Source organism: Dicentrarchus labrax, unplaced genomic scaffold, assembly GCF_905237075.1.
Source record: "Dicentrarchus labrax unplaced genomic scaffold, dlabrax2021, whole genome shotgun sequence".
Taxonomy (NCBI): Eukaryota; Metazoa; Chordata; class Actinopteri; family Moronidae; genus Dicentrarchus; species Dicentrarchus labrax.
Genome location: NW_026136706.1, coordinates 13,571,378 through 13,598,613, shown reverse-complemented (window position 1 = coordinate 13,598,613; position 27,236 = coordinate 13,571,378). Strand labels below are relative to the sequence as shown.

The following is a 27,236-nucleotide window of genomic DNA, read 5'->3' as shown; positions in this document are numbered from 1 at the left end:
TAGATGGAGTAGATGCCTTTTTAAGGGGTTTGATGTGGAAATTTTATTTTTTTAGTGGACACACATCGTTGTTAGACTATTTGTATATGAGTGTACATGTCTGGAGTATAGGATCTGAATTGCCTCCTCTACCCCTGGTAAATATACTTGAAGTTACTTTACATAGTTTATACAATTTCCCACCGCCCAGGGAAAAGTAAGATAGCTTCACCAACGGTCCAAACCCCAAACATAATGAATTTGCATTGATATAAAACAGAAAAAAAGTTATAACCTTCACTTTTGAGAGACTGGAACCATCAACATTTTGGAGCATTTTTGCTTTTTAAAATGACTAAATTGATCCACCAGTCATCGAAATAAGAGCAGAAATAAACCCGGTTGATCAACTAATCATCAATTAATCAAATACTCGTTGCATAAACTGTAATTTTTAGATAGTTGCAGCAGTTAAATTCCAACATGACATCTCTCATGCTGTATAGCCTCGAAACATAAACAGACCGTGAGCGTGTGCAGCTCTCTCCATGTAGGGTTGTGGAGTTGAAGTGTTTGTAAAGCTGCTCTTTGGACGGAATCAGTCTGTGACTCTCACATTTTTTTCAGATAAATTACTTTATCCTTGTTGAGCCTGTTTCTATTTATTTAAAGACACTTTGTTTTACAGAATAACATCTTTGCTTTGGAGACTTACAGCTGCTATGTCTAACAGCAGCCAATGATAAAAACCTCAACTTTCCAATGAACCCCCCCCTCTTTGCAAAGAGTGCGCGCAAGGGTGCGTGCGTCTGTGTGCGTACGTGTGTGTGTGTGTGTGTGTGTGTGTGTGTGTATGTGTGCGCTTGTGCTTCAGTTGAAAATAAAGCGGGCGGCTCCTCGACCAAGGGCTGACCCTGACTGAGTCCGCTGATATGGAGCTTTCCGAGTGAGATGATTATCTGTAGTTTACAGTCTCTGGAGATTGGTTGAATTTCCTGGCAGAATAAAACTGCAGCTTGGAGTTTTACATTCTCCGAACTGTTGAGTGGGTGAGTCTTTATTCACTTTATTACTTTATTTTAACCTTTTTTTAAATAAAAGTAGCGAAAGATAAGCAGCTCATAGCGAGCAATAAGTCTTTTGACATGGCTTTGTGTTTTTGTGTTTTGTTGAAGAAAATAACTTGAAGTTAAAGTAGTGACATGAATTAATGTGAATACTCTGTTAAAAGTGAAAGTACTGTACGTTTACTTTAGAAGATGCAGCTAAATGTACTTGAATCAAAAGTATTCATCCCAAATGGCCATGTTCAGAGTTTTATAGTTGTATAAACAGCTAAAGGACCATAAATGTTGAGGTTTAGTATTATACTTTATACCATAACTATTTTATTTTATAAAATAATTGTATGTTTTGGGTGTAAAATGCTCATCTGAGAAGTATAGCTCTTAAATTATGGCGTAAATGGTAAATTTCTCCCTAGAATCTAGTAGAATAGACGTATAAAGAGACGAAATAGTCAAGTAAAGTACCTCAAAATAGTACTTTAAGCAGAGCAAATGTTACATTCCTCCACTGTACAACAGCACAAATGTCAAAATCTAATGCATCTGCTCCTGTGTATTGGGTTAAACCAGCAGTTTAAATGTGTTTTATTAATTTGTTGATGCTGGGTTATAGGGATTGTATGCTTTTAGTAACAGTAATCCTCACTTAGAGCCCATCGCTGTCCTAACAGTGTATCTTTCCTGTTGATGTCATTTGCTTACACAAATCTTATCTTGTTTATCTCTATCTGGTGTCTTTTTTATTGGTATTTATTCATATGTTTCATCGTTTCTTACATGTTTGCCCCCCCCCCGCTCTCTATCTCCCCTGCCATGGATTAAACCTGAATTTCCATTTTAGCTACAATTTAAATATTGTCCTCGTTTTCCACACGGTGCAATAATTCACTGACAGTGTTTAAAACAACGATAAACATTCCTAAGCTCTGTGGAGACGCCTCCTGTGAAGACTCACTTGTGTGACAGCTATTTCCTGCATTTGAAAGGAGCGTTGGAGTTAAAAGTAAGCCTTCAACAACTGTCCTGTTCTCTCATCTCTCGTCTTGTTGTTGTTTTGTCTTTGCAGCCGAAATGGCACTGATTTCAGGGTTCATCTTGCTGTGCTTGCTCCAAGCTGCAGTCCCTCAAGATCTGAGCCCCCGTGGACCCAGGCCGGTACCGGGGCGAGGTGACAGTCCAGAACCAACTCCACCTCCAGGCCCTCCTCAAAGTTGTAAGGGTGGGTTCCTTTTATTAATTTATATATCCTTTTTTATTTATTTGTTATCCAGTGGGGGACAAAATATTCAGATAGTAGAAATAGCACAATATTTTGATTTGATGAATTGAGCAAAATACCTCAAAAGTGTACTTAAAGGTCCTTGTGTATCGTTTAGGAGGGTCTATTGGCAGAATATAACATCCATAGGTATGTTTTCATTAGTGTATAATCACCTGAAAACAGGAAATGTTTTTTTTACGCTGCCTTCTGTGGAGGCTGCCATGTTTAACCACCATTTTTCTACAGTAGCCAAGAATGGACAAACCAAACACTGGCTCTAGATAGGGACTTCTTTGCATCAAGATGGCAGATGTGTTCAGTTTGTTGCAATCTGAAACTTCACCGCTAGATGTCACTAAATCCTACACACTGGTCCTTTAAGTACAGTATTTGAGTAGATGTAGTTTATTTCGACCGCTGTATATATTCTATTTGTAATTTCTAGTGAAACACAAGCAGTAAAGATGTTTCGACGTTCTCTCCTCTAGCCGGAATAATTGAATGTCCCATCAAGCTGTTTTTCACCATCGACACCTCAGAGACCATCGCCTTACAGGAGTCCCCACCTGGGATCATGGTGAAAAACATCAAGGAGTTCACCAAGATCTTTGTCCAGAAGCTTGCTGATGAGGAATACAAGGGGCAGGTCCAGATCAGCTGGTCTATAGGAGGCCTGAACTTCTCCCAGACAAACTATGTCTTCAGTCAGTTCACAACCAAGGAGAACTTCATCAGGAACCTCGGTGGGATTATATATAAAGGCAAAGGCACCTTCACCGACTGTGCACTCAGAAACATGACCTACCAACTGACCCACCACTACTCAGGGACGAAGCCCGTCCTCTTCTCTGTGGTCATCACCGACGGGCATGTGACAGGAAGTCCGTGTGGAGGGATAAAGGCGACGGCGGAGAAGGCCCGAGAGCAAGGGATCCATATTTTCTCAGTGGCAGCGTCCAGGTCCATCGATGAATTAGGGATGAGGGAGATAGCCAGCTCTCCCTATGAACTGTACAGAGACGACTACATGGCTGTGGAGATTGTTGACGGGAGACCAAAAATAAAGACTGATGACATCGATCGAATCATAAAAGCCATGGTGATCGGAAATCTGCGTCCTGTTCTTATGTTTGAATTCAGATATAAATTACAGTAAAAACTATCAGGCATTTTTCACTGATTGTTGTGTTTTTCTTTGCAGAAATATCAAGCATATTTACAGGTAAATATTATGTGTATGTAATTAACCAGACTAGCAAATAAAAAGGGGTTTTGGTTATGTTTATGCTTTTAAGAATTGCGCCAGATGTTTCCTGTTTTCTGTGTTTTTTTATTTATCAATACATTTACATTGTTGTTGCTCCTTGTAGTGTTATAAACATCAATGCTTTGAGAGTCCAGGGCCCCCTGGACCAGGAGGGCATCGAGGTCCAAAAGTGAGTATTGAAAGTATATAAAGTATATGAAAATATATAAATGCTATAAATTGCTGATTACACCAAAGATTATTTTGTTGAAATGTTAATATTTCTGCTTATTTCTAGGGTCTAAAAGGAGACAGAGGTGGTTTTGGGCCAAAAGGTGCTAAAGGTAGACCGGTAGGTGGAAAATAACATTATTAAACTTGAAATTCTGTAAAAACAATATTGTATAATTTTAATGTTGAATATTATTTATTATATTACAGGGTGATCCTGGCATTGAAGGTCCAATCGGACGACCCGGTTCAAAGGTTTGTTGAGGCTCGCTGATTTAGAGATTTTGCGTGCTACATAGTTAATTAAGTTGTCATTTTATTTACTAACACTAACATGTCCTTCTGTGCTCTGATATAGGGAGAGACTGGTTTGAAAGGTGACAAGGTGAGAGATAAATCTTATATTCTTGCTTTTCTGCTCATCAGTCGAGTGAAATGTTGTCGGGATTAATTGCTCTGCTTTACCTCGACAGGGTGAGATCGGAACATCTGGAGCAAAGGTAAATAATGTTTTTAATGTCGTGCTAGCTTTCATGTTATTATATTATAGTTCATCCAACACTATTTGCATACTCTAGTTAATTTTCTGTCTTCACTGACGTCCAAATACTCAGGGTGTGGAAGGAGTATCTGGCAGGAATGGAACTGACGGTCAAAAGGTGAGTAAAAATGTAGAAATAAAAGTAAAATGAACAGTATGCAATGACTCTAATATGTTCAGTATACTGATGTGATTGTCTCTGGGAAATCTTCAGGGTAAAATTGGCAGAATTGGAACTCCTGGTTGCAAAGGTGATCCAGGCGTCAAGGTAAGTCTAGTTCATTATCTTTCACATGTTGCTCCCAAGGCGCTGGTATTCACTGTCATGCAGATTAGCTGCTAATATTATGTGAGAAAGCTTGCCATTAAATGACATTACATGGATATATTGTTAGCCGATACCAAGAACCTGCTTCTCAAGGCCGATACGGATAAGATAAATCAATTATTTAATATATGTTTAATATGTCACCAAAACACTAACTATTTATTCTCAGTGGAACAAGTTGCCTTCAATTTCTTAAAATAATTATACAATTTTCACCTTCTCCTAAAATTTAATTGAAACAAATGCCTTAAAACATTGCAACATGCACTGAAAATTAGAAAAAATCAGGCATTTTAGGCCACAACAATTAAAAAAAAGTCTGGATATTGATAGAACACAAACATTTCACATCAGAATAAATAGATAATCAGTCTACCCCAATATATCCAATTCTATTATCTTATTCAGTCATATTTAGATGAAATAATGCACATGGGTGGTTAAATTTACAATCTGCCATATAGATGTGATAATTAGGTTACTGAACCACTGAATCATTTTGTTTTCGTCTCTGAAAGGGACCAGATGGCTACCCTGGAGATGTTGGTGAGACTGGGCCACCTGGTGACAACGGAGAAAAGGTTTGTATTAAATCAAAACTAAGATATATTTAGTTATATATAGTATAACGTATCAGCGTCTGCAGCCATGCTACTGTAGCAGCTCTGTGGCTGTAGGCTCAGCAGTTCTTTCAGCTGAATCCTAATATCAGCATGCTCACAATGTTTAATATGTACACCATCTTAATACAGCTAAAATTGCTAATGAGCACCAAGCAGAAAGCAAAGAAGAGGGTGTCGGGAAAGATTTACAGGTATTCAAGCCACAAAGCAAAATATTAAACATTTTAAAATGTTGACCTGATGACCCAGGCTCAGCTTGCGTTGGTTCAGGGGGTTCACTGAACCCGCTAGTGGCCATAAATTAGGCCATGTGGGGATTCATGCAATGGTTTACTTCTTTATTTATTAAACAAAGTGCCCTGTTGAGTTAAAACTCAAATATAAATTAAAACTATAAACAAGAAATAAGTTATTAATTCGGCACACAGTTGAAGAGAGCAGCGGATTATTAGGTAAAGTCAGAACAACTGTGTGGACACTCAGCAGAGAAAACAAAGACACAGATGAGACGGGATGCTTCAGCTCGGGGTTAGGACAAGGTTGGTGTTGGTAGGCCTGTTGATGCTGGAAATGACTGCTATAGTAGTGATTTAAGTTCATGTAGTATGTGGTATTGATGTTCTGTTATGAGTTGACTTACCTTGGTTATAAGCAATGTGTGTACTATTGTTTAAGCACATAATGCAGAACATCAATTTAGAGCACTAAGGGTTTGTTTTATAAAAAGTATCGGCCTAAATAAATGGATATACTGTAAAAAATATATATATATTTCAAGGTATCCTAAATAAGAGCAGATGTTTGAAAGTAATGGCACCCAACATGTTTCCTTTCTTTCTTTTAAGGTTTGACACCTAAACTAAACTGTTCTAAGTACTTATATTACTGTTACTAGAAACAAAACAGCCATTTTCAAGTTTGTGCAGGATGGAATAATATCAACCTTGTGTTTTCTTACTGACAAAATAAGAAACCATCAAGAGACTTTTTGTTTTTTCAATATCCATCCATGATTATTCATTTTCGTGTAAACCCAAAGCTTCTGTTATCCACGTTACATTTCCTCTAGACTTTGTGTTGTGAAGCTCCAACCTTAAAGTTCAAACAAGGAAAAGTCACCAAAGTCATTAAGATTCATCTTCTTGGGATCATGAACGTCTGCACGAACCTTTACAGCAAATCATTTCGTAGTTGTTGAGACGTTTCAGTCTGGAACAATATGGTGGACTGACTGAACCAACACTGTGGCTAAAGATATTAAACAGTATGCACAGCTTTTAAACAGCATCATTGTTTATATCCCTTATTCTAAAATAAGCCAACATTTGGACGTATTCCCATGAAATTTGTTCCCAGCGTGCTTTGTGGTTTTGGTTTTCCTCTTGTATAAACAATAGGTCAAAATTTTCACTGGCTCACACAGTTCATAACAGGATAGATCGTTGTTCTACGGGGCCCGTAGATTTTTAGACATTTCAAATGTGCATTATTTAATGTCTGTATGTTTGTCTGTTTGTTTAGGGTGACCCAGGCCTCCCTGGAAAGTCGGGTCGTAATGGCCCCCCTGGTAATGACGGACCAAAGGTAAACTTTAAATTAAAACATTATCATTATTACAATATTATATTTTCATTACATTATTAAAACTCATTTACTTAAAAACAAAATCACAAGACTAAATCTCTGTTTTTTAGGGTGAACCAGGAAATCCTGGAAATCCAGGGGTACCAGGAGAAAAAGGACCTCCGGTACACAACATTTATTTTCAATGTAATTACTCTTGTTATATACTTCTAATGTTACAATGATGACTCTGAAATTAAACTTTTAACTGTTGCAGGGGGTTCCTGGCATACCTGGACTAAGGGGCGAACCGGTATTTCAAACAAACATTAAAAAACAATATTACACATACATTTTGAGAATTTGCCATAGATGATTAATTATCATTAAATAAATATTAACAGGGAAGGAGAGGAGACGCTGGAACAAAGGGAGGACAAGGTCCTGATGGGCCAAAAGGAGAGAAGGTAAGTTCAGCGCTCAGAGAAAGTTGTCTACGGTACTTTAATCCAGATGTTTTCAAAGTAGGAGTCGGGCCTCCCTGGGGGCGACTACAAACAGTTCCAGGGTAGGCTTAGTTAATGGGAGTAAAAACACATTACACTAGTTCACCAGTTCATCACTTAGAGTAGCTTAAACGTGTGTGATTTAGTTAGTTTTGACTATTTTGAGTTCTGAGTTAGAAAATAATAAATGTTTCTTTAATGTTTAATGTATTTGCTGTAGTCTGAAGTTATGTCAAACAGCAGTATAAGAGCTGCTTTGGCTCAGTTGTTCGGTATCAATGGGATAAAAGAACATAATCATGGTACCATAGGCATTCGGGATTCGAAACTGAGCGAGTAAACTAAGAGGGTTGAGGTCTGGTCTTTGTCAAATCTCTGCTTTAATCGTTGACTTTCTCATTCCAAAGACCAGCCTGGCATAGTTGCAGAATATGCAATTCTCCAGAATTTCATTTGAAATCTGACTCAACTTAGTGTAACCCAAAAACACCCAAACCATATGTAGACAAACATGGAGGGAAGCAGAGGCGGTGATCTGAAAGCCAAAGAACAAGTTCTTGTGAAATCCTGATAAATTGCAGCGGATTCTGTTGACCTAACAAGAGATTTAAACAGTGTGAGAGATGCAGTCCCATGTGTTTAAGTCTCTCTCTAGGCATTTACTTTTCCAGAGAAACATCGTAAACACTTCCTTGCTCAGTATAATTTTGGCTCTGTGTTTCTATAGGGCATTTCACAACCTGCTTCTCAGGAAAATGATTAATGCTGTTGTGTGAATCCTGACACATTCATTTATTTTTCCAGGGAGAACGGGGGCCACTGGGAGGCAGAGGTCGGCCCGGGGAAGACGGACTCAAGGGCGCAAAGGTGAGGGGATTATACTGTGGGTGTATTCTGGCAGTGGGATGACTCAGCAGCTTCCTAAGCACTCAGCAAGTCTTCCTTTAGACCTCCAATACTGGAGTTTTGCCCTTATGTACTGGGAGTCCAGCCAAAATAGCCGAAGCTGAGCCTTTTATCATAAAAACACTTTTTTCCAGGGAAATTGCTTTTTTTTCTTTCTAAAAATGTGTCCAGTACCATACATTGCCAAATTCACATCAGCATGATAACTCTGTGTGGGCTGGAGTGAATGTGATGTCCAGTAATGATGTTTTCTCTGTTACTTTCTGTCTCCTCCAGGGTGATCAAGGACTACCGGGCCCAAGGGGCCAGCCAGGAGAACCAGGGGCCCTCGGAGCAAATGTGTGTTGTTTATAACATCATAATCATCACTAACTTCTCAAAAATAGAAATATGTGTCTGAAATACATGCTAGATTATACAATTTTCATTCAAAGTTTCTTCTGTGGTTGTAGGGCACTACGGGAAATCCTGGAGATCCTGGACCTAGGGGAGACTCTGGGCTCCCTGGACCAAAGGTGGGTCAAACTTTTCTTCACTTTCATCATGTAAAACATTAAAACATTTGGTGATTGATGCTATCTTTCTTTCTTCCAAAGGGTGACAAAGGAAGACAAGGATTCAACTATGCTGGATCGAGAGGACCCACTGTACGGTTTTCCATTTAATTCACAAAATTCTAACATATCTTGCATACTTGAGTCTAAAGTGACTCTGCTCTTTCCAGGGGGACAGAGGTGATCCAGGTAAAAGAGGACCCAGGGGGGCCAGAGGAGAATGTGGCGCCAAAGGAGATCCTGGAAATAAAGGACCCATAGGAAGGCCTGTAAGATTAATAACAAAATGTTGGACTCGAGTGTAATTTTGGTTTCAATCGGAGTAACTTGTGTTTTGACCAGGAACCTGGAGATCAATAAAAACAAGAATTTGTATTCATATAGTTGCGGTGCAGAGGATTCCTCTGAACACCTTAAAATGTATGCCGTACATCTTACTCAAAGAATTTAAACGGCATGGTCACCTCAAAGTGTAAAAAAACATATTTTATCACTTACCACTTATGGTATCTAGCCATGCAAATAGCCTTCATTGTATTTGCCCAACCCCTTAAATATCTAATATAAGTAAACTGAATGGACTTTGGTCGTCATAGCATTTAATAATTAGTTTTTAAATCTTAAAAGAAACACAACTTTACAAAAACAATGTCCCTGGTACTCAGTAGATAATGCCCAGACCACTTTCCATTGGGATTGTAGTAGAAAGTAGTTCCAAAGAAAACGCTTCCTCTTTAGGCTACTATTAGAAGTTAAGTGCAAAAATGCCCCTTTGTCACTTTGACTTATTCTGCAGTGAGTGACAATGAGAATATGCATATGTGTGAATTCAGATGAAGAACAAAGTCCCTAGATATTGTAGCCGGTGGAGTTCCTCATCTGGACACATACCAACATTCCCAAGAGATCATGTTACACCAGCTGGGCTTATGAGGAGTGATATTTCTTGATGTCGGATATGTGAACCATCATCAACAGTTAACATTGTGATTGCACAATTTTGTTGATTCATGCATAGCATCCGGTGAGTAATTAGTTCTTAAGAAATCCAACACACATTTTGGAACATTCTCTACAGTCTTCTGCAGAATAACCACAATATGAGGTTAAACAGAGGCAGAAACCAATAAGAATATGACTTCAAAAGAAGTAGTAAAAACACAATATTAACACAATAATAAAAATGACTTCCACTGAAAAAAAAAATTTCTGCTTAGGCGGACCCAGGCCAGGCGGGTGAGCCAGGAGACAGAGGAGGCAGAGGGAAACCTGGACCTGATGTAAGCAACAGCACAACCACTCAAATAATGACTTGATCATGCATGCATATTTGAGATCCAATTGCATTGCTCTCTGCGCATGTGTGTGTGTGTGTGCAGGGGGGCCCAGGACCAGAGGGCGATCCTGGCCTCACTGTGAGTTGCCTTTTAAAAATCTTTACAGCTACAGTAAAATACTATAATAATTATATTTCCTTGGTTGTTTTACTACTAACCTGCATACCTGTCACTGCAGGACTGTGATGTAATGACTTACATCAGGGAGACGTGTGGTTGTTGTGGTGAGCAAACATACCCGATCAAACACAGGTCCGTTCCTCGGCATATTTAAACATACTGATCCTGTTTTTGTCTTTTGTCTCAGACTGTGAGAAACGCTGTGGAGCTCTGGACATCATATTTGTAATTGATAGCTCTGAAAGTGTTGGGCAGACAAACTTTACCCTGGAGAAGAACTTTGTTATCAACACCATCAACAGAATGGGATCTATGGCCAACGACCCTACGTCAACAAGTGGTACGGTCGAGCAAAAACACAGCACAGACGTCCCTGCAAATCCTTTTGCAGACACAGTTTCAAGTGACAAGAAGGAGAGGTTGCCATAAAAGATTAACTATGTCCAAAGAGTGAATCACTTAATCCACCATTGGATATACAGTTACAGCCAGAAATATTTGAGCAGGGCCCCTATTTACACACTGCTCTCTTCATTAACAGTGACAGTAACCACTAAGTAGATTGTCACTGTGACATATTTTAAGTTTCAAACTTCATACGGTAAACTATGGTGTCAATTCACATTCACACTGATGTGAACACAAAGCCAAAACATCACAAATGTAAAGAATAAGGTTGCCAATATTCAATATGTTTTTCTTATTTTAAACAAATTAACTGAAAAGACCAAAACCACTTGTGTAGCCCAAGCCTGATATGTCATTCATTACAAAGAAACATGGACTGTAGTCAGTGTGTGATTTGTTAATTTTTAACAGGGGGGATGTCTCTTACTGATCTATGGTCAGGTTTCAGAGGTGACTTGGTCTCGGGGTGTATATTTTCAGCAGCACTGACACTCCGGATTGATCATTAAAATATTATAGGAATACTACAGGCCTGCTGCCTGTGTCTATACGTTCTATATACTCATCTAGAGTATATAGGTAAAAATATGATGTAGTAATTAATATTAATAGTATGCAGTTATAGATCCGAGACACAGGCGAAAGAAGGGCGGGACTCGAAAAAAAAAAAGCACAATTGCAAATCTGTCTGCTGCTTCAGTACCACGGACAGCAGCATGGATTTATCAATAAGCAGCACTGTTTGCCTACTGATATTTCAGAGCCATGGTCGGGGCCATAGATTCAAACTAGTACAAACCTCAATCAGATGAAAGATCTGTGTCAGGCAAGACTAGAATAACGTGTTTGATTAAACAACCCCTCTGCCCCTGTGCTCTCTCGCTACTAGGGGATAAAAAGGGAGGATCGCAGGTTAACAAGTGCAATGACATCCCTCCTTAAATCACATCCTGGTGCAGCTAATACTCACAAAAACACAGTGTGTGTATGAATATGTCACATTTAAAAAAAAACATATATTTGTATCCCATTTTTAAAGGTTTACAAACAGGAAAAGGAATTCTTCAAGTAAACACATACTTGGTTTTGGCCTTTTCATGGGAAAAATTTACAATAATGCCACATGTATCCTTTAAAACTGAAAATGCACTACCTAACATGTCTGCCTCTTCTAGGAACAAGAGTCGGAGTTGTACAGTTCAGTCACACGTTTGAGGCCATTCGTCTCGATGACCCAACCATAAACTCCCTGTCTGCCTTCAAAGACGCTGTGAAGAGACTGCAGTGGATTGCTGGGGGCACCTTCACTCCCTCAGCCCTCAAGTACACTTATGATAACCTCATCAGGGGCAGCAAGAGATCCCGGGCCAAAATATCTGTGGTGGTAATCACAGATGGCCGCTACGACCCACACGACGACGATAATCTGCTTGATTACCTTTGCAATGACAACAATGTGGTGGTGAATGCCATTGGGGTTGGTGACATGTTTAAAAGGAAACAAAATGATGAGACCCTGGGGTCGATAGCGTGCGGCAAAAAGGATCGTATCATTGAGATGAATAGTTACGTTGACTTGGTGGCTGACAACTTCATAGAACAGATGGAGACTGTGCTCTGTCCCGGTAAGCCTGCACCAGTACACACAGCAGGATGACCATACTGGTCCTTCAGACCATTTGTGTAACCATTTGATTTTCCTTCCAGACCCGGTGATCGTGTGTCCTGATCTCCCCTGTAAGAGTGGTAAGTGTTATTCATGGCTTGATTATTTGTTTGTTGTCAAAACAAAGAGTGTAGCTCAGTGTGTGATTTGTTTTCTTTCATCACAGAACCTGACGTAGCTCCATGCGTCCAGCGGCCGGTGGATCTGGTATTTCTACTAGATGGCTCAGAGCGCCTCGGGCCTAACAACTTCCAGCAGGTGCGTGAATTTGTAGAGAAAGTGGCAAACAGACTGGGACTGGCCCGGAGCAAGACTGATCGTATGCGAGCCCGCTTGGCACTGGTCCAGTTCGGCAAAGAGAACGAGAACGCTGTGGCCTTCCCTCTCACACACGACTCCGATGTCATCGCTGCAGGAATAGCCGCCTTGACTTATCTGGATACTTCTTCGAGCGTGGGGCCTGGCATCATCTACACCATCGACAACGTACTGGGTAAAGGAAATGCTCGGCAGACGAGACGCTACGCAGAGGTTTCATTTATCATCATCACAGACGGTGTCACTGACAGCAAGAACCTGGAAGAGGCGGTTAGCGCCATGCGCGGGGCACAGGTCGTCTCCACAGTTATAGCCACGGGAAGTGACGTTGACCAAGAAGTCTTAACGAAGCTGGCCATGAGTGACCAGGACGCCATCTTTAAAGTTAAAGACGTCTCTGATCTGTCCCAGTCTAGTTTGTTTGATCGTTTCATCCAGTGGGTATGTTAAGAGAGACCACATGGACGTGAATGTCATACTGGTGCTACTGCTGTTATTCAAGCATTTAAACATGTGATACTGGTTTAATATAATTCTTCTATGCACTGTACATTTTGCAATTGACATCACAGAACTGTGATTTATTACGTCTGTCAGGAAAAACTGTATTCATCTTCCATATTGTTACGCAAAAACATTCTTCATCCACCATTAAGCTTTACGTATTACAGATAATAAACCTGCAGCTTGTCGGACACCGCAGTGCTGTCTTCTGTAAAGTCACAGAAAACTTAAGATTGAAAGCACTTAAATTACTATGGATTCATAGAAAATACATAATTTTAACTAAGACATTTGAGACAAAACACATTTAAAGCCCTCCACATACAGAACTTGCAATAGTTTGTGTGAATTCTACACACAAGAGTAATCTTTGACACAGTACTGGTGTAAACGTCAGTTAAGTCCAACATTGCATGCAGTTAACTCAGAATCACCTATTACAAGTATCAGCGGTTTCTAAGTGGGAGGCAGAACAATGGACGGCTGAATTAGTTTGTTCAGGCTGGCTGAATGATTGCATTTTTCTCATTTCTCTGCATGTCCACACTGCAGACGCTCCCATTGCCTCCCTTCTTACATCATGTCCAGCTGCACAGGAAGAGAAAAAAAGATGTAAGACTAGAGAGTTTATATAAAAGGTCTCAACAGGCTAAGCACATCATCAGACTGAGGCCCATTCTGCAAAATACACAGGAAATGGCTTTAACATGAGTTTAGGGTACATCAGTTAAATATTTAAAAGCTAAAAAGTCACAAACACATACCAAGTCATCAACATCTCCAGTGTCTTCAGCTGACGGCACAGCCGCCTCCTCTTTCTTCTCCTCAACAACCAGAAACTGTGGACAACATTGGTTCCAGTCAGTATTAGTACAGACTCAAGATCACAGTGGTTTCAGGAGGGGAGTTTTCATTACGTCACCTGATTAGCTTCGTTTTTGGATACAGTGCTTCCTTCAACCTCGTCCTTGCTGATAAGAGTTATGGCATCTGTCAATTAAAAAGCAAAAAAAGGTTCACAAACACAGACTTGTGATTCAGGCCTCAGCGCTTTATTGAGCGTCAATGAGCTCCCCCATTTTGGTGTTATTTACATATTTTGCTCACAATTATGTGGAAATGTAATCTCCTCTCAAGGAAGGGACGATTTGAGAGAAATCCTGCAGTAATACGGCTTAACATACCCTGAACAAGCAAGTCCCAGAAAACCTCCAGCCGTCTGTTTGGGATGCTTCTTTTCAGGGACTGGAGGTAGCTATTGTACAGATCAGCATTACCCAGCTGAAAAATGAAAGATAAGAAACATCCAAAATCCAATTATCAGTCTGCTTTAAAACCTCACTTCTACCTACAGACACAGAAGTACACACTCGCACAAGAACTGGCCTTAGTTCAAGTCTCGAGGAATGAAACAGACTCCTCAGGTTGACTCATGATCTCCATGGTAAAGCAAGAACTATGCGTTCTGATATCTCGACATTGTTTCAGACTCTTAAAACAGAAACTCCCACGTCATCATTAATTTTTCCCAAAAGGAAGATAGTGAATGTTTATTTACCTTAACGGACTGCTCTCTAAAAGCCTGGATACAGGTGATGCTTTTCATGTAGTAGTGTGTGTTCTTGTTGCTAAGCAACTGCTCTATCCTGTGAGTCAGCTGCTGGCAGACTGAGAAGGACACGGGGGTCACCGCAACCAAACAAAGAGATAAATACAATTACCAGAGCTGAACATGAGTCACAACGGTTTATAATACGTCCAGACAAAATGTTTAGAAGAAAGAAAAGAAAAAAATCTGGACCTCACCCTCTCCGAATGGAAGACTCTTCAACTTAATCAGAGTACGGAAGTCTCGGGCTGGATCCACGCTTCCCACCTGGTGAAGAGTTTAAAAAAAAAGGTGAAATGGAAATTTTAAAGGCTGTTCGAACAAGTGGTGAAGTACTTTATTTGGACTAGCTGATTTTTTACAGAAAGTGGTTATCTATCTAGGATTATTACGCCATCCAGCTCCCCTGATTCTCACCGAAGTAACAGAGCCTTCGGCGATGTCAGCCAGGTTATAATCCTCTTCTTCGTCTCCTTTTGCTTTCTTGGCATCTGGTTCTTCGGCGCTGTAAATGGCAAAGGGGGTCAGTAAGAATACGGAAAATAGTTCATTTCAGTAAAACCTTCACACACACACACACACACACACACACACACACACACACACACACACACACACACACACACACACACACACACACACACACACACACACACACACACACCACAGATACTCTCAAAACACTAGTGTACGATTAAAAAAAAGAAAATAAATAAATGACATCCCAAAGTCAGTCTGAATTTCATTCAACCATCTGCATGAATATTTTGGACAACACAAACTACTTTTCACTACATGACTAACATCCCTTGCTGTAATGGTCAAAGACTCACTAGCACACTAAAGCAAAACTTACTCTTTGCCAAAAATCTGAGCACTAGTCTTCAGCTTCTTTTTCTTCTCCACTTCTATGAGAGGAAACTTCCTCTTTATCTCCTCTAGTGGAGCCTGGCAACGTTCGCTAATGACATCAGGGCGCTCAAGAGCGGCCTTCAGCCATGGCTCCATGGGGGGAAGAGGGGTGCCGGGGTTTACAGCCCGATGATGCAGACACTGAAAGAAAGGTTGGATTGAGGAAGAAATCCTGGTTGAATATCAACAGCCACTCGCTGGTGAAGCTCTCATCTAATGTTACCGAGCTGAAGATGACACAATTCAGAATAAGTTATAGGATTGCTGTATCTCTTAAATAGACCGCAGTACCTGGAAGTGCCTCTGGAAGGCAGGGTTGGGAATGTGGTGGACCTTGAAAATGTCCTTTTGATCTGCATCATCATCATCCTTCTGTACCAACATCATGGAGTCAATAAGAGAGTCCACCGCAGACAGCTGGGTGTCTAGAGGAATCACACAACACACAAAAGCCCATTGAAGTCTATTCTGACATCTCTCACTGAAGTCTTCCAACTTCTCTTTTAAAAGGATACACACAGTGTTAGTGACAATAACTAACTGTAGTGCTGCAGTAGGGCGGGTCATGACTTCACTATCCTGGGAAAAAAGATGGTGAAAAGGACACTGCTGGGAAGTAGCAGTGTACCAATTCAGGTCTAATAAAATACGTAGTACCAGATCAGTGCACAGACACACATAATTGGCGATACCTGATTCTGGAAGAATTATTCATGGAGATTTTTTGGGGTCTTTTTGCATTTTTTTGGACAGGACAAAACACAATAGACAGACAAAGGGGAGAGAGCCACATGTTGGATTCAAACCCATGGCTGGTGCAGCAAGGACTCAGCCTTCGCACATGGGGGCACCAGCTCTACCAGGTGAGCAACCAGGGTGCCCAGTAATAGAGAAATTTCTGATGACTGGTATCAACTCTGGTTAAATAAGAGCAGCGACAGTGAAGATGCATGTGTGTGTGTGTGTGCTCACTGTGTGTATGGAACTTGGTGAAATAGTGTTGAAATGGCAACAGCTTTTTACTTTTTGCACTTGAAGAGGCAACAGTGACATGTTTACACCTGCAGGTCTAAATAATTGCTGCTGTGATAATAATCACACCTCTTGCAGAGAATCTGCAGTTAGTTAAACAAAGTCAGTACCTTGAGGTGTTTTGTTATCTAAAAAAAAACTTGACAAGCAGAGACAGTACCTGATGGAGAGAGCTTTTTGTTGTTTTCCAGAGAAGGAAATGTAAACTGTCTGAGGTCTTCCATGAAGGGCAGCTGGACGTACATCAGACACTAATAAGGGTGCGATACACACCGTTAGCTCTGTGATATTTGATGCAGATTCAGTAAATATTCTTGAAACCAGCATGTTTTAAGAGTCTGCGATCTCACCTCATAGTCCTGTTTTACGCACGGGAAAGCCGCTCCTACTTGAGGGTTGCTGCGCCGGTCATAGGCGTAACGCACAATGGCAACCATTTGGAGTTCATCCAGCGCTCGGATGAGGGCGGACAGCGCAACTCCTGCGTGCTGCTCAGACAGAAGAGTAGAAACAGGAGAAAGGTCAGTATCAACATGTAGTCTTCCTCAATGCAGTAGTTCTTTCAGTTCTCACCTCATCATCTTTGGGAGCAAACATCTTGACGACTTGACTCCCCATGAACTGATGGCGTCGTACCTGCAATAGGCAAATAAAGTTTAAATGTTTTAGGTTTACGTCATCTGAGATCATTTGTTTTACTTGAATATTTCACACTAGCATATAAAGTACAATACCAGGTTCTGTTTGGTGAAGCCGAGAACAGCAAAGCACTTCCCATCGTGTTTGTATTTCATCTGATCTTGATCTACTTTGGAGAACGGAACAATATCGCTTCCATAACGAAAACCTGTTAACAAAGAATACGTTTTTTAAGTAGCAGTAGTAGTGAAGTAGTAAGTAGAACAACAGTAAGCAATCTGATTTTACAACAACTTTCTTACCTTGGATGGTATCGTCCTTCTTCACCTCTGTCTCATTGTCATCATCCAGGCAGTAGACCGTCTCTCTCTTCACGTCCTCTTTCTGGTTGCTTTGAGCGTCAACCGTGACCCACATTTTCTTCAGTCTCTCCTCTGTCACCTGAAATACACGGTGAGGAGGGTCCAAAATTAACCTTCTGGCTCATCTACCAAAGTTTTTTACCGGCCATAAAACTGCATCGATCAGCCACAAAGACACTAACATGTAACACATACGTTTCTTACGGCAAACCCATAGACAGACAGTGTGTAGAAAGTGCCAAATAGTAGTAAGCTGCTTTGATTTGATTTGCTGACCTCACGACAGGTATGGTGGACAGTGAGGGTCACATTAGTCTCACCCAGGACACATGAAAAACACAACAATGGCCCTCAATTTATTATCTGGCAAAACTCAAAATTAACTGACAGGTGTGAATTTTGGTCCCTGATGGTGAGTAGTATTTGTGGATGAGTAAACCTTTGGCTTCACTGTGACTATTATTGATGAGCTGTGTATTTGAGTTCTTTCACTGAACAAAGCATACGTACAATATATACTCAGGCAGTAACACTATTATACAATATAACTTCCGTTAAAAATGTACATACTGGTATATATTGGATATAGTAAATAAAAACAGTTGTCAGTCATTTTATTCTTAGTAAACAAATAAAACATGACAAACATCTGACCATAACCTTTTGCATTAAGCAATGTGTGGAATTCATTTTTGCCACAAGGTGTCACTAAATGATCAAATTAACAAACAGGAAGAAGCAGCCAGACTTTACAGTAGTAACTGCAGAGTGACATGATTACATGTGTAACAGCATATTTAGGGCTGCAACTAACCTGTCTATAATTTTCTCAATAGTTCAATTTGTTGTTTGGTCCATAAAATATCAGAAAACCAGAAACCAGAAAAAAAATCACATTTGAGCAGCTGAAATTAGAGAATTTTAAAATACTAGAAACAATTCATGGATTCTAACAATAATCGGTGATGAATCGATTAATTGACTTATCATTGCAGCTCTGCCATTATTCAGACCTGAGAAAATATCTCTAAAAAGCATGCAGTGCTTACTCCTCCAGTGGAGTTCTCAGTAAACTTACTGCTTTGTATCCAACAATACGGATGGACAGACAGCTGCCAATTGTCAGCTGACAGGGCCAGGCCATGGGTCTCCTCTCGATACGCTTGAACATACATAGCTGCTCAATTGCATCCCTACAGCAAGAGTGAAGCACATGAAAAAGCCAAGTCATACGACATCATCCAGTAAGAGCATCAACTACTTTTAAATGTATCGCGAACCCTGTGAGTCAGAGACAAAAATGGATGTAAAGAAGAAAGAAGTGAGATATGAGACAAGTATCCAGCGTTTTAAAAGACCGTTCAAACCTGAAGGTGTAAACTTGATCTAGGCCATCCTCCTCATCCAGGCTCAGCATGACGTGTTTCACCAGGTCCAGACTTTCCTTCTGTTCCCTGGACAGACCTTTGCCCGTGCCCGGGTGACCGGGGCCTCTTCTGTCTGAATCTCCTCCACCCTCTTCATCGTCCTCCGCAGGGAAAGGCAAACTTAAAACGCAGAAGTAAGGAAGGATGCATAGGTATGAGTAAATGCCCTGAAACTACACAGTTAATTTAACTTACTTGATCTGTAATAACATAATTATTAGCAAAATAAAATATGTCTCTCATTCACAGCTCGGTAATAATTTACATTATAATAATTAAATTGCTGCTATTACTTATAATAATAATTGACACACATATTGTACTTATCATCATCATCATTATCCTACAACTGCACTATGCAAATTTGTGGGGTTCCTATGTCTGCAGGTGTGACCCGTTTGCCTTAAGTGTGTATAAAAACAGTATTTGGCACATCATAATGAAACTCCAGCAGTTAAGCAGCCACAAGGCAACAAGAAGCACAGCTCGAGGAACCAGCGCTATCCGAGATGTGTTCTAAAAAAACATTTGAGCCTGTGCGCGGTCAAATACATTTGGTGAATGTGTTTAAAGCTTACAAAAACTGCAGGGTGATGCCAGCTTGTTTCAGGTTTTCAATAATAACGTCCAGGTGATCTTGGTTGGCCTGAGTGCTGAGGTCAGTCAGGAGGGCAACGTTGAGACGATCAAACTTCTTCCCCCTGAAAAAGAAAACACCAAATACATCAATCAATCTATCACACCACTGAAAAACCAATGATCTCTGAAACTGAAGTGCATGGACAACAGTTATTACATACGAGCTACAAGCAGCTTCTTACTTTGTTTCTGTCTGAAGGAGATCCATGCAGACAACAAGAGCGTCCATCCCTGATGAACAGAAGTTAAGGAGCGAACAGACTCTCACACGTCATCTGTACACAAAGAGGATCTGACGCTGAATGGGTGAATAACTTCAAAGAGTCTGTCTCTCTCTCACGTAATTGTCTGCTTCGTTACACATTAAAAACACATAGTGAAACTGACAATTAAATCCAATACAATAGATATTTGAGTGGATCTAATCACACAAGTCGTTAAGTTATACCTATTTGTTATGAAATAATTAAACAATTAAATTAATCAACCTGATTTTGAAAAATGTGTTTACAAACAAGAAGTTAATTTTCCTCTTAGAAATTAGTGTGAAAGGAGAGCGCTGGGATTTATGTAGCATAGTCTGAGGTGGGTGAATGACACTGACAATGAAAATCCTGTATCGCAAACCTGAAGAAGCTACAGCCAAAACACATTGTTCACTCTGAATAAAATCAGAGTACAGTCATTCCAGCGTGTGGTGGTTAATGTAATTTATATCTATCTATCTCTATATTTACATACATATATATTTCTGTGAAAAGAAATTAAGAAATGGTAATGATACAATAACCTAACAGGGACATTTGAATCAATGTTAACCTGAGAATTAAAATCACCATTATCATTTGCATTGTAATACCCATGTACACTACCTGCTAAACCATCAATTCTTCCACTGTAAAATTAAAAGTATTATTAGATAAAGCCTCAATACCTTTATACCTGCAACCTGATACCCTGATTTATTTACCAATCAAAAGGATACAATCAGCCTGCTGACTCTCTGGATGGACCTGATTCTCTATTTCCTCCAGAAGCTCAAAATCAGGTATCATAAGGTGACGATGCACCGTGATGTTCTGGTACTGGCCATCCCGGTCCAGGGGGTTCTTGGTGGAGTCTGTGCCAAACAGAACTAACGCCAGCTCGTCCTTGTTCTCTGCAAAAACCTGTCACAAGACAAAAGGCCTCGTCACTGTAGATCCTCCAGGTAGATACTGTTTGTTTGTTTGTTTCTTGGTTTTTTGTTGTTGTAAATGTGTAGTAGAAGTTCACCTGGCGCTGGACAAACTTCTGGATGACTTTTTTTGCAAGTTCAAAGGGAGGCTCTTCACCCGGGGCAGAGTTGGACATGGAGAATCCAACATCCATGCACAAGACCAGCGCTGACTACAGAGAACAAAACATTTCAGGATCTAATAAAAACATTTGTTTTGGTCAACACATTAGAGATGCTTTGAGCACAGACACAGATAAGCAAGCCTTTAAAAAATCCAAACATATTATTATTATTATGTTTTTTCCGCGTCTAGTCCCGATTTTTCTCATTGATACCTTTCATAATTTTCGATTTATTCCGCGTTTCCCGTCAATTTTTCGCTCATTCATTCCTTATGGACAACTCCCAGTTTTTTTTTTTTTTTTTTTTTTTGTTTGTTTGTTTTTAATTAATTTTTATTTTTATTTTTTTAACTACTCATTCACACTTTCCACATAGAAACACACTAAAAGTTGTAGTTTTAGTTGTTCTCACGCTGTTAACAACAACAAACAAACCAGATTGAGCTTTGTATACATTCAACAGGGGGCGGAACGTCAGTTAGCCTCAACGGTCCCAACAACAAGTCCCAACATGTCACTAACGTTTAACGGTTAACGGTTAACGTCTGAAGCTCAATGAAAGGAAACAGTTGGTTTCTAACGTTTAAAAACTGCGCATTTAAAACAACTAACACTATCTGACAACCCTGCACACAGGAGTTATTCATTTATTTGAGAAATGTAACAGAAAGTCACTCACTTTAGTTCCTGCCATCTTCTTTTTTCCCTCTCCCGACAAGTGGGTGTCGCTCTGTTATGGTTCCGGAGAGGAACTGTGAACGACAGGAAGAAACAAATGTTCCGCGGTTCTCTTGGCGAGCTTCTCACGGTGTGTTAGTGCTGGTTGCTCACCGGAAGTTACAATAAAACTGTTTAACGAAACATGCTGGACTTGTATCCATCTATGATAATGTCACTTGTGGTGTTATTGAACTTAAGACGAGTCAGTGTCAATGCAATAATCAAATGTAGGACAAACGCCCTCCAGCGTTTCATAGCCCCTGTGTATGTGTGTGTGTGTGTCTATTTAGGTCAAATAAAATCATAAATAAATAAATACACAATGAACAAAATGAATAAATGAATACTTAGGAGCAATAAAACTGATGAATTAATGTGTAAATAAGTATTTAATATAAATACAAAATACTCAAAGTCATCCCGAGCACTAAAACTAAAATGTAAAATCCTTGATTTGATATTTCTGATTCCATTTAATCATTTTAATTGTGTAAATTTAACTGTATACTTTTTATTTCATTACATAAAGGTGTGTATGCTCTCTATGCTGTGAGGAATTAAATTATTTTAATAAAATACACCACAAACGCCTCACATGTCCTGAAGAATTACTACAGCAATGACCTTACTGTCCCCAATCAAAAAGTTGTCCTGGCTCGTTTGTGTGGTTTTTAATCATATACTGCGTTTGTTTTAACATTAGCTTAATTAAATCAGATAAACTAAGCCTGTACAAGTTGCAGATAAATCCTAGTCTCTGGAACACTCTCTGTTCTCCCATATATATATATATATATATATATATATATATATAATTAGATTTACATCATGCATGCATTGTCATGTTGTGAGTTTTTTGCTCGATTGTACTGTATACGGCACTGGGGCATATGGATTTTCTGCAGTAAGAACCCCAATGTAACACCAGGGTGCCAATAATCAGATCTCGAAGCATCCAGAGAGCCATCTGTGTGCACCATGCAGGGATATGTACTGACTTGTTTTTCTAAGAGACATTATAAACCAGACAGAAAACAGTGATCTGCTGTGCATTGAAACAAGAGCATATTTGAAAATTAGCACATATGTAATAACATACAGTAACACTTTGTTTAATTTGTGTAATTCTTTACTTTGCATTCTGTGGTTTCACAACATGTAATATGGCATACAGACTCAATCCATAAACACATCTTTACCTGTGTGAAGTTCAAATTAAATTACTTTACCCGGCCAGGTCTAATCATAAACATTTGAATCACCAAATATTTAAACCATCCGATCTACTTAAACCAACACCTTCCACTATGTATTTCAATCAGTTACTGATGGCTGTTTGCAATACATTTACTTCAAAGTGCCAGAGTATAAAACACCTAGCTACAACAATGTCAGGAAGTGTACAAGACTTAAATATTTAAAATAAGTTAAATCAGCATTAGAAATATGACTGTTTGGAAATGTAACAGGAATTCTTCAGTGGAAAATTACAGAGAACTTAATTTTACTCGTGTATGGACCACAACTGTGAAGACAACACAAGTAGTTTAAGATCACAAACATCCGTGTTGATGGCGCTTTAAACAAAAACATGACAATGAAAAAACATAAATTCACCAAAGTAATGTCAGATTTGTCAGCTTGTCCTGACTATGGCTTCAAATCGTGGCTGATTTAACACATGAATGAGCCGCACTGTTGCACTGGGTGACACATTCCCTCATTATCATGATCACACACTGTGGTTTATCTTGAGTCAGTCCCACATCGTCACCATCCTGCTGCTGAAAATACCCACTAGACATTAAGTGTGTATTAAACTGCAACTTAAAAAAGTCCACACAAATGTACTATTTGCTTCTGTTTTACTTAAAATGTGCTTAAAACTACAGTACCCAGCTGTTTTAGGACAGTAATGCATTGTTATATTTATGGCCCATTATTAAAAATGTATATCTTCAGTAGGAACCAGTGGGGTTGAGTGCCACAGACAGGAAATGAGGAGCCAGAAGCACTACCACATTAGTGATTTGTTGACAACAAGAAGAATATAAAGTCACGCCAGCCTTTAAAAACTAGATGCTGACACAGAACTCCTTAACAAGATATCGCCCATCTTAATGTGCTCAATGGTGCATATTCCCAATCAACAGCCTTTTTTTTCCCAGTTGGTAATCCAGCCTTGCTTCAAATACAACTTCAATGAGAGATAATGATGACGTCACATACAAGACAGCATTGCCTGTTTCGGATGTCAGTGCACAGCACAGTGATCACAAACATTTTAAGTACAGATATTTACAGGTGAAGTGAAACTTTCAGGCCTCCAACAATGTGCGAGTCCACAGTCAGCTTATCTAAACTTTACTACAGGAGGCATCAAGGCCTACGTGTATCAAAAGGTCCTTGAGTAGGATTCAGTGATCTGAGAATAATTAAAAGTAAAAAAAAAATGACCCAACATGCTCAGAGGAATCATTTATAGATATCTGGATCCAATGATGCTTTACAAAATTTAAGGGGAGTAACACAATTCAGGCAGTGTTTGATAAGTTCTCATTTGCAGAAGAGTAAAGTGAAATAGCTTTCATATACTTTCCTGTGACCGATTTGAACTTCCTGGTCACATAACTTGACTTCAGCCTGCATCAACATGTGCCTCAGACCTCAGCATCCCTCCACTTCACACTGATGACGTCTGAGCAAGTTCACTTGGGGCCTTGCTCTGCAGAGTGCCACAAACTGTATCAGAGTCAAGCAGCTCTACTATGCTATAGGGGGAACAGTCCTCCAGTCCCAGCTTCCCACAGGCCCAACCGCAGAAGCCTTTCTCCAGGTCTCTCACAACCTGCCACCACTCACTGAAGGCCCAGGACACCTGCACCACAGCAGAGTACAGAGCCAAAGACAGCGCCATGGGCATGATGAGCATGGGGTAGAAGATGATAAGGAAGGGGCATATCGTAATCTTGTGCCAGAACGTCCGCTCCTCATTGTACACCAGGAAGACGTTGTACCAGGTGAGAGTGCCGTAGTAGAAGGAGGTGATGAAGGAGAGGAGGAAAACCACGGGGGCACAGGAGACGCTCCAGAGGACAACGTGGGGTCCCTGGCACACACCCAAGCTGCAGTTGCGTTTAGCGCCCTCCCCTGCCTCACACTCTGCATCCAGACGTTCCCTTGACTTAGCCAGATCCCTGAGTTCCTTCTCTGTCAAAGTGAGGTGAATGTCAACCACCTGACCCTTCTTCTTGCCACGGGTGATGGTGCCTGTCAGAGTCACATAGCGGCTGTCTGGAGGAAGGCTCCAGCCGCTTCCTGTTCAGAGATAATACAACAGAAGACAGATACTTATCTGAAAAACAACAACAAGTAAGGTTCCCTTCCTGAACGTCTTGTTTGGGTGCGAGGAAGTACCTGGAGAAGTGGGTATATTCTGCGCTAATGTTTGCATATTTATCTCCTCCAAGGAGCCAGTAGTAATTGTTAATTGTCATTTAACGTGCTGCTTGACATCAGGGAGAAAGGATCATTATGAAATCAACAATAGCAACAGAAGAGGTGCAGATTTTGCATTCAATACTGGCTCACAGACGCATGAGACAACTACATAAATATGCATTTTGAGTGAAGCACTCTTGATTCCTAAAATTGGAGTATGTCATACCTTTGCCATCCTAGAGAAACAAATGTAGCTCGTAGAACACTACTGAAGGATGCACATACGAGGTGGTTTAGAGGTGGTTTAGAAGTGGGTGTACCAAATGCAGAAAAATATGTGGGTAGCCTGGATTACACCACTGGAAGAACTGAAATACTTATGAGACAGAACAGCTCAAAAAGATTTGACTTTAAATCTCTATTTCATTATTTACAATCCTAATGAATCTACTTGTGAGTAGTCAGTCTGCATGTTATAATCTGCATTACATATGCTGAACACATAGACTGCTAACAGGCATGTGCCTTCATGATTTTAACAGACTCTGACACCCGTCTCACCTTCGCCTGTAGGTGTGCAGAGGAATTTAGCTCCCTCCTCTGCGCTCCTCTCCGCTCCCTCCTCACCGCCTTGGTCCTCTCCAGGCGCCCTCTCCATATCAGACCGGTAGACAATAATGGACTCTGGACGGGGGTCTTTCTTCTTCCTCCTCTTCCTCCTTATTGAGGGCCCCACTTCTCCATCGTCCACATGGTTCCCTGATACGTCTGATCTTAAGGAGATCATCTGGGGGCTGCCCTCTCCTTCAGTCTGGGTCTCCTCTACCTGTGCCATGCTCTCACTGGATCCAGTAAAACCCCCTTTGACTGTGTAGACTCCTCTTTGATGGTCTATATATAGAGACTAATGGGAAAGTCCAGAACTAGGTCCACCCATTGTGTTTACTTTTATCTAAGGGCGATGAATGCAAAGTGGTAAAAGCAAACAGAGACAGAGAGAGAGAGAGAGAGAGAGAGAGACATTAAAAAGCATGTTTTCTTTTCACAGTCACAATAATGTAATCCTCTATTTACAGTGATCCTGGCCTAGATTCTGCACACTCGCCTTTTTTTTCCTGTGATGATGACTAATAAAAAATCCATCAAATGTCACATTTATCATTGATCTAATAGCATTGGACATCTGAACAGGCACAGACACAAATCGCTCTATATAGATGACAAACAAAGCGTGATAGATTTGTACAAAAAAAAGGGGAGGAGGGGGGCTGTCTCTCTTTTGCATGACAGCGCAGCGGTACCCTCAGTGGATAATCCCATCCCCTTTACAGACAAATACAAACTACTAAATCCATACATAAATTGTAGTGGATTTTCTTAAAAAATGCATAATTTTGAATAAAAGAGGGGGTCGACAATGCAACCCATTCTTCACACAGCTGATCCCCTCCCATTTAAATCCCACCCATGTCCGCTCTTTTGTCTGCAGACGCCAGCCGGCGAACAACATGTACTCTGACTTAGAACTGCGCTTGTAATTAAAACCTTACCTTTCAAATAGGTTGGACGAGCAGCGGGGTATATAACATGTACCGAGAGAGGATGAATCACTTCATTTGGCTGAGCCCACACATCACAGCGCTGGGTTTTTTTTTTGTTGTTTTTTGCCGATACAGATGCGCTACGCAAAATGATTTCCAGAATAGCACTAAACCCGCCCCTCTAACCTCTGTCACACCAATCCTGAGCCATCCATGATCCTGACTGTCTGCAGTCATGTGAACAGGAAAAAATGTTGGGGGGGAGAAAAAAGAAAATAAAATCCACCAATGTTTATTAAAAGCACATCTGGGAATTAATACAATATGTCAACTACAAATAAAATATATACATAAAAAATAAACAATTAAAATAACATATGCGTATTTTTATTAAATGTTATTAGTGATTACTATT

General features: G+C 40.2%; 3 protein-coding genes across 3 annotated transcripts; 1 reads left to right on the top strand and 2 right to left on the bottom strand.

The window, feature by feature from the left end:
- Positions 1-866: 866 nt before the first annotated feature.
- On the top strand, positions 867-13,349 carry LOC127365708 (collagen alpha-2(VI) chain). Its single transcript, XM_051404089.1, has 28 exons — positions 867-1,028; positions 2,113-2,265; positions 2,796-3,406; positions 3,509-3,529; positions 3,678-3,743; positions 3,852-3,905; positions 3,995-4,039; positions 4,143-4,169; positions 4,258-4,284; positions 4,399-4,443; positions 4,540-4,593; positions 5,172-5,234; positions 6,798-6,860; positions 6,971-7,024; positions 7,117-7,152; positions 7,244-7,306; positions 8,150-8,212; positions 8,528-8,590; positions 8,704-8,766; positions 8,848-8,898; positions 8,976-9,074; positions 10,023-10,085; positions 10,185-10,220; positions 10,321-10,366; positions 10,450-10,602; positions 11,846-12,295; positions 12,378-12,416; positions 12,503-13,349. Exons 2-28 carry the CDS (start codon positions 2,118-2,120, stop codon positions 13,102-13,104), a joined length of 3,105 nt encoding a protein of 1,034 aa, XP_051260049.1. The 5' UTR covers positions 867-1,028; positions 2,113-2,117; the 3' UTR covers positions 13,105-13,349.
- On the bottom strand, positions 13,159-21,892 carry xrcc5 (X-ray repair complementing defective repair in Chinese hamster cells 5). The gene is made up of 21 exons (XM_051404090.1): positions 21,799-21,892; positions 21,054-21,167; positions 20,764-20,947; positions 19,961-20,009; positions 19,718-19,840; positions 19,080-19,259; positions 18,791-18,905; positions 17,653-17,791; positions 17,446-17,558; positions 17,285-17,347; positions 17,062-17,199; positions 16,872-16,962; positions 15,971-16,104; positions 15,624-15,820; positions 15,185-15,272; positions 14,965-15,034; positions 14,717-14,826; positions 14,343-14,439; positions 14,081-14,148; positions 13,923-13,997; positions 13,159-13,746 (listed from the first exon to the last, which is right to left on the bottom strand). Exons 1-21 carry the CDS (start codon positions 21,811-21,813, stop codon positions 13,732-13,734), a joined length of 2,178 nt encoding a protein of 725 aa, XP_051260050.1. The 5' UTR covers positions 21,814-21,892; the 3' UTR covers positions 13,159-13,731.
- Positions 21,893-22,946: 1,054 nt separating this feature from the next.
- On the bottom strand, positions 22,947-26,988 carry tmem169b (transmembrane protein 169b). Its single transcript, XM_051404710.1, has 3 exons — positions 26,831-26,988; positions 25,842-26,232; positions 22,947-25,157 (listed from the first exon to the last, which is right to left on the bottom strand). Exons 2-3 carry the CDS (start codon positions 26,113-26,115, stop codon positions 24,523-24,525), a joined length of 909 nt encoding a protein of 302 aa, XP_051260670.1. The 5' UTR covers positions 26,116-26,232; positions 26,831-26,988; the 3' UTR covers positions 22,947-24,522.
- Positions 26,989-27,236: the final 248 nt, after the last annotated feature.

Bases quoted from the DNA above. Each gene is read 5' to 3' on its own strand.
- LOC127365708 (XM_051404089.1), top strand. From the start codon at position 2,118: ATGGCACTGATTTCAGGGTTCATCTTGCTGTGCTTGCTCCAAGCTGCA. The intron at 5,235-6,797 runs GTTTGTATTAAA...CTGTTTGTTTAG, and splicing joins CTGGTGACAACGGAGAAAAG to GGTGACCCAGGCCTCCCTGG. The intron at 10,221-10,320 runs GTGAGTTGCCTT...CTGTCACTGCAG, and splicing joins AGGGCGATCCTGGCCTCACT to GACTGTGATGTAATGACTTA.
- xrcc5 (XM_051404090.1), bottom strand. The intron at 19,841-19,960 runs GTAAGAAGCTGC...TTTCTTTTTCAG, and splicing joins CTCCTTCAGACAGAAACAAA to GGGGAAGAAGTTTGATCGTC. The intron at 17,348-17,445 runs GTATTGTACTTT...TGCCTATTGCAG, and splicing joins GCTTCACCAAACAGAACCTG to GTACGACGCCATCAGTTCAT.
- tmem169b (XM_051404710.1), bottom strand. From the start codon at position 26,115: ATGGCACAGGTAGAGGAGACCCAGACTGAAGGAGAGGGCAGCCCCCAG. The intron at 25,158-25,841 runs GTGAGACGGGTG...ATCTCTGAACAG, and splicing joins CTGCACACCTACAGGCGAAG to GAAGCGGCTGGAGCCTTCCT.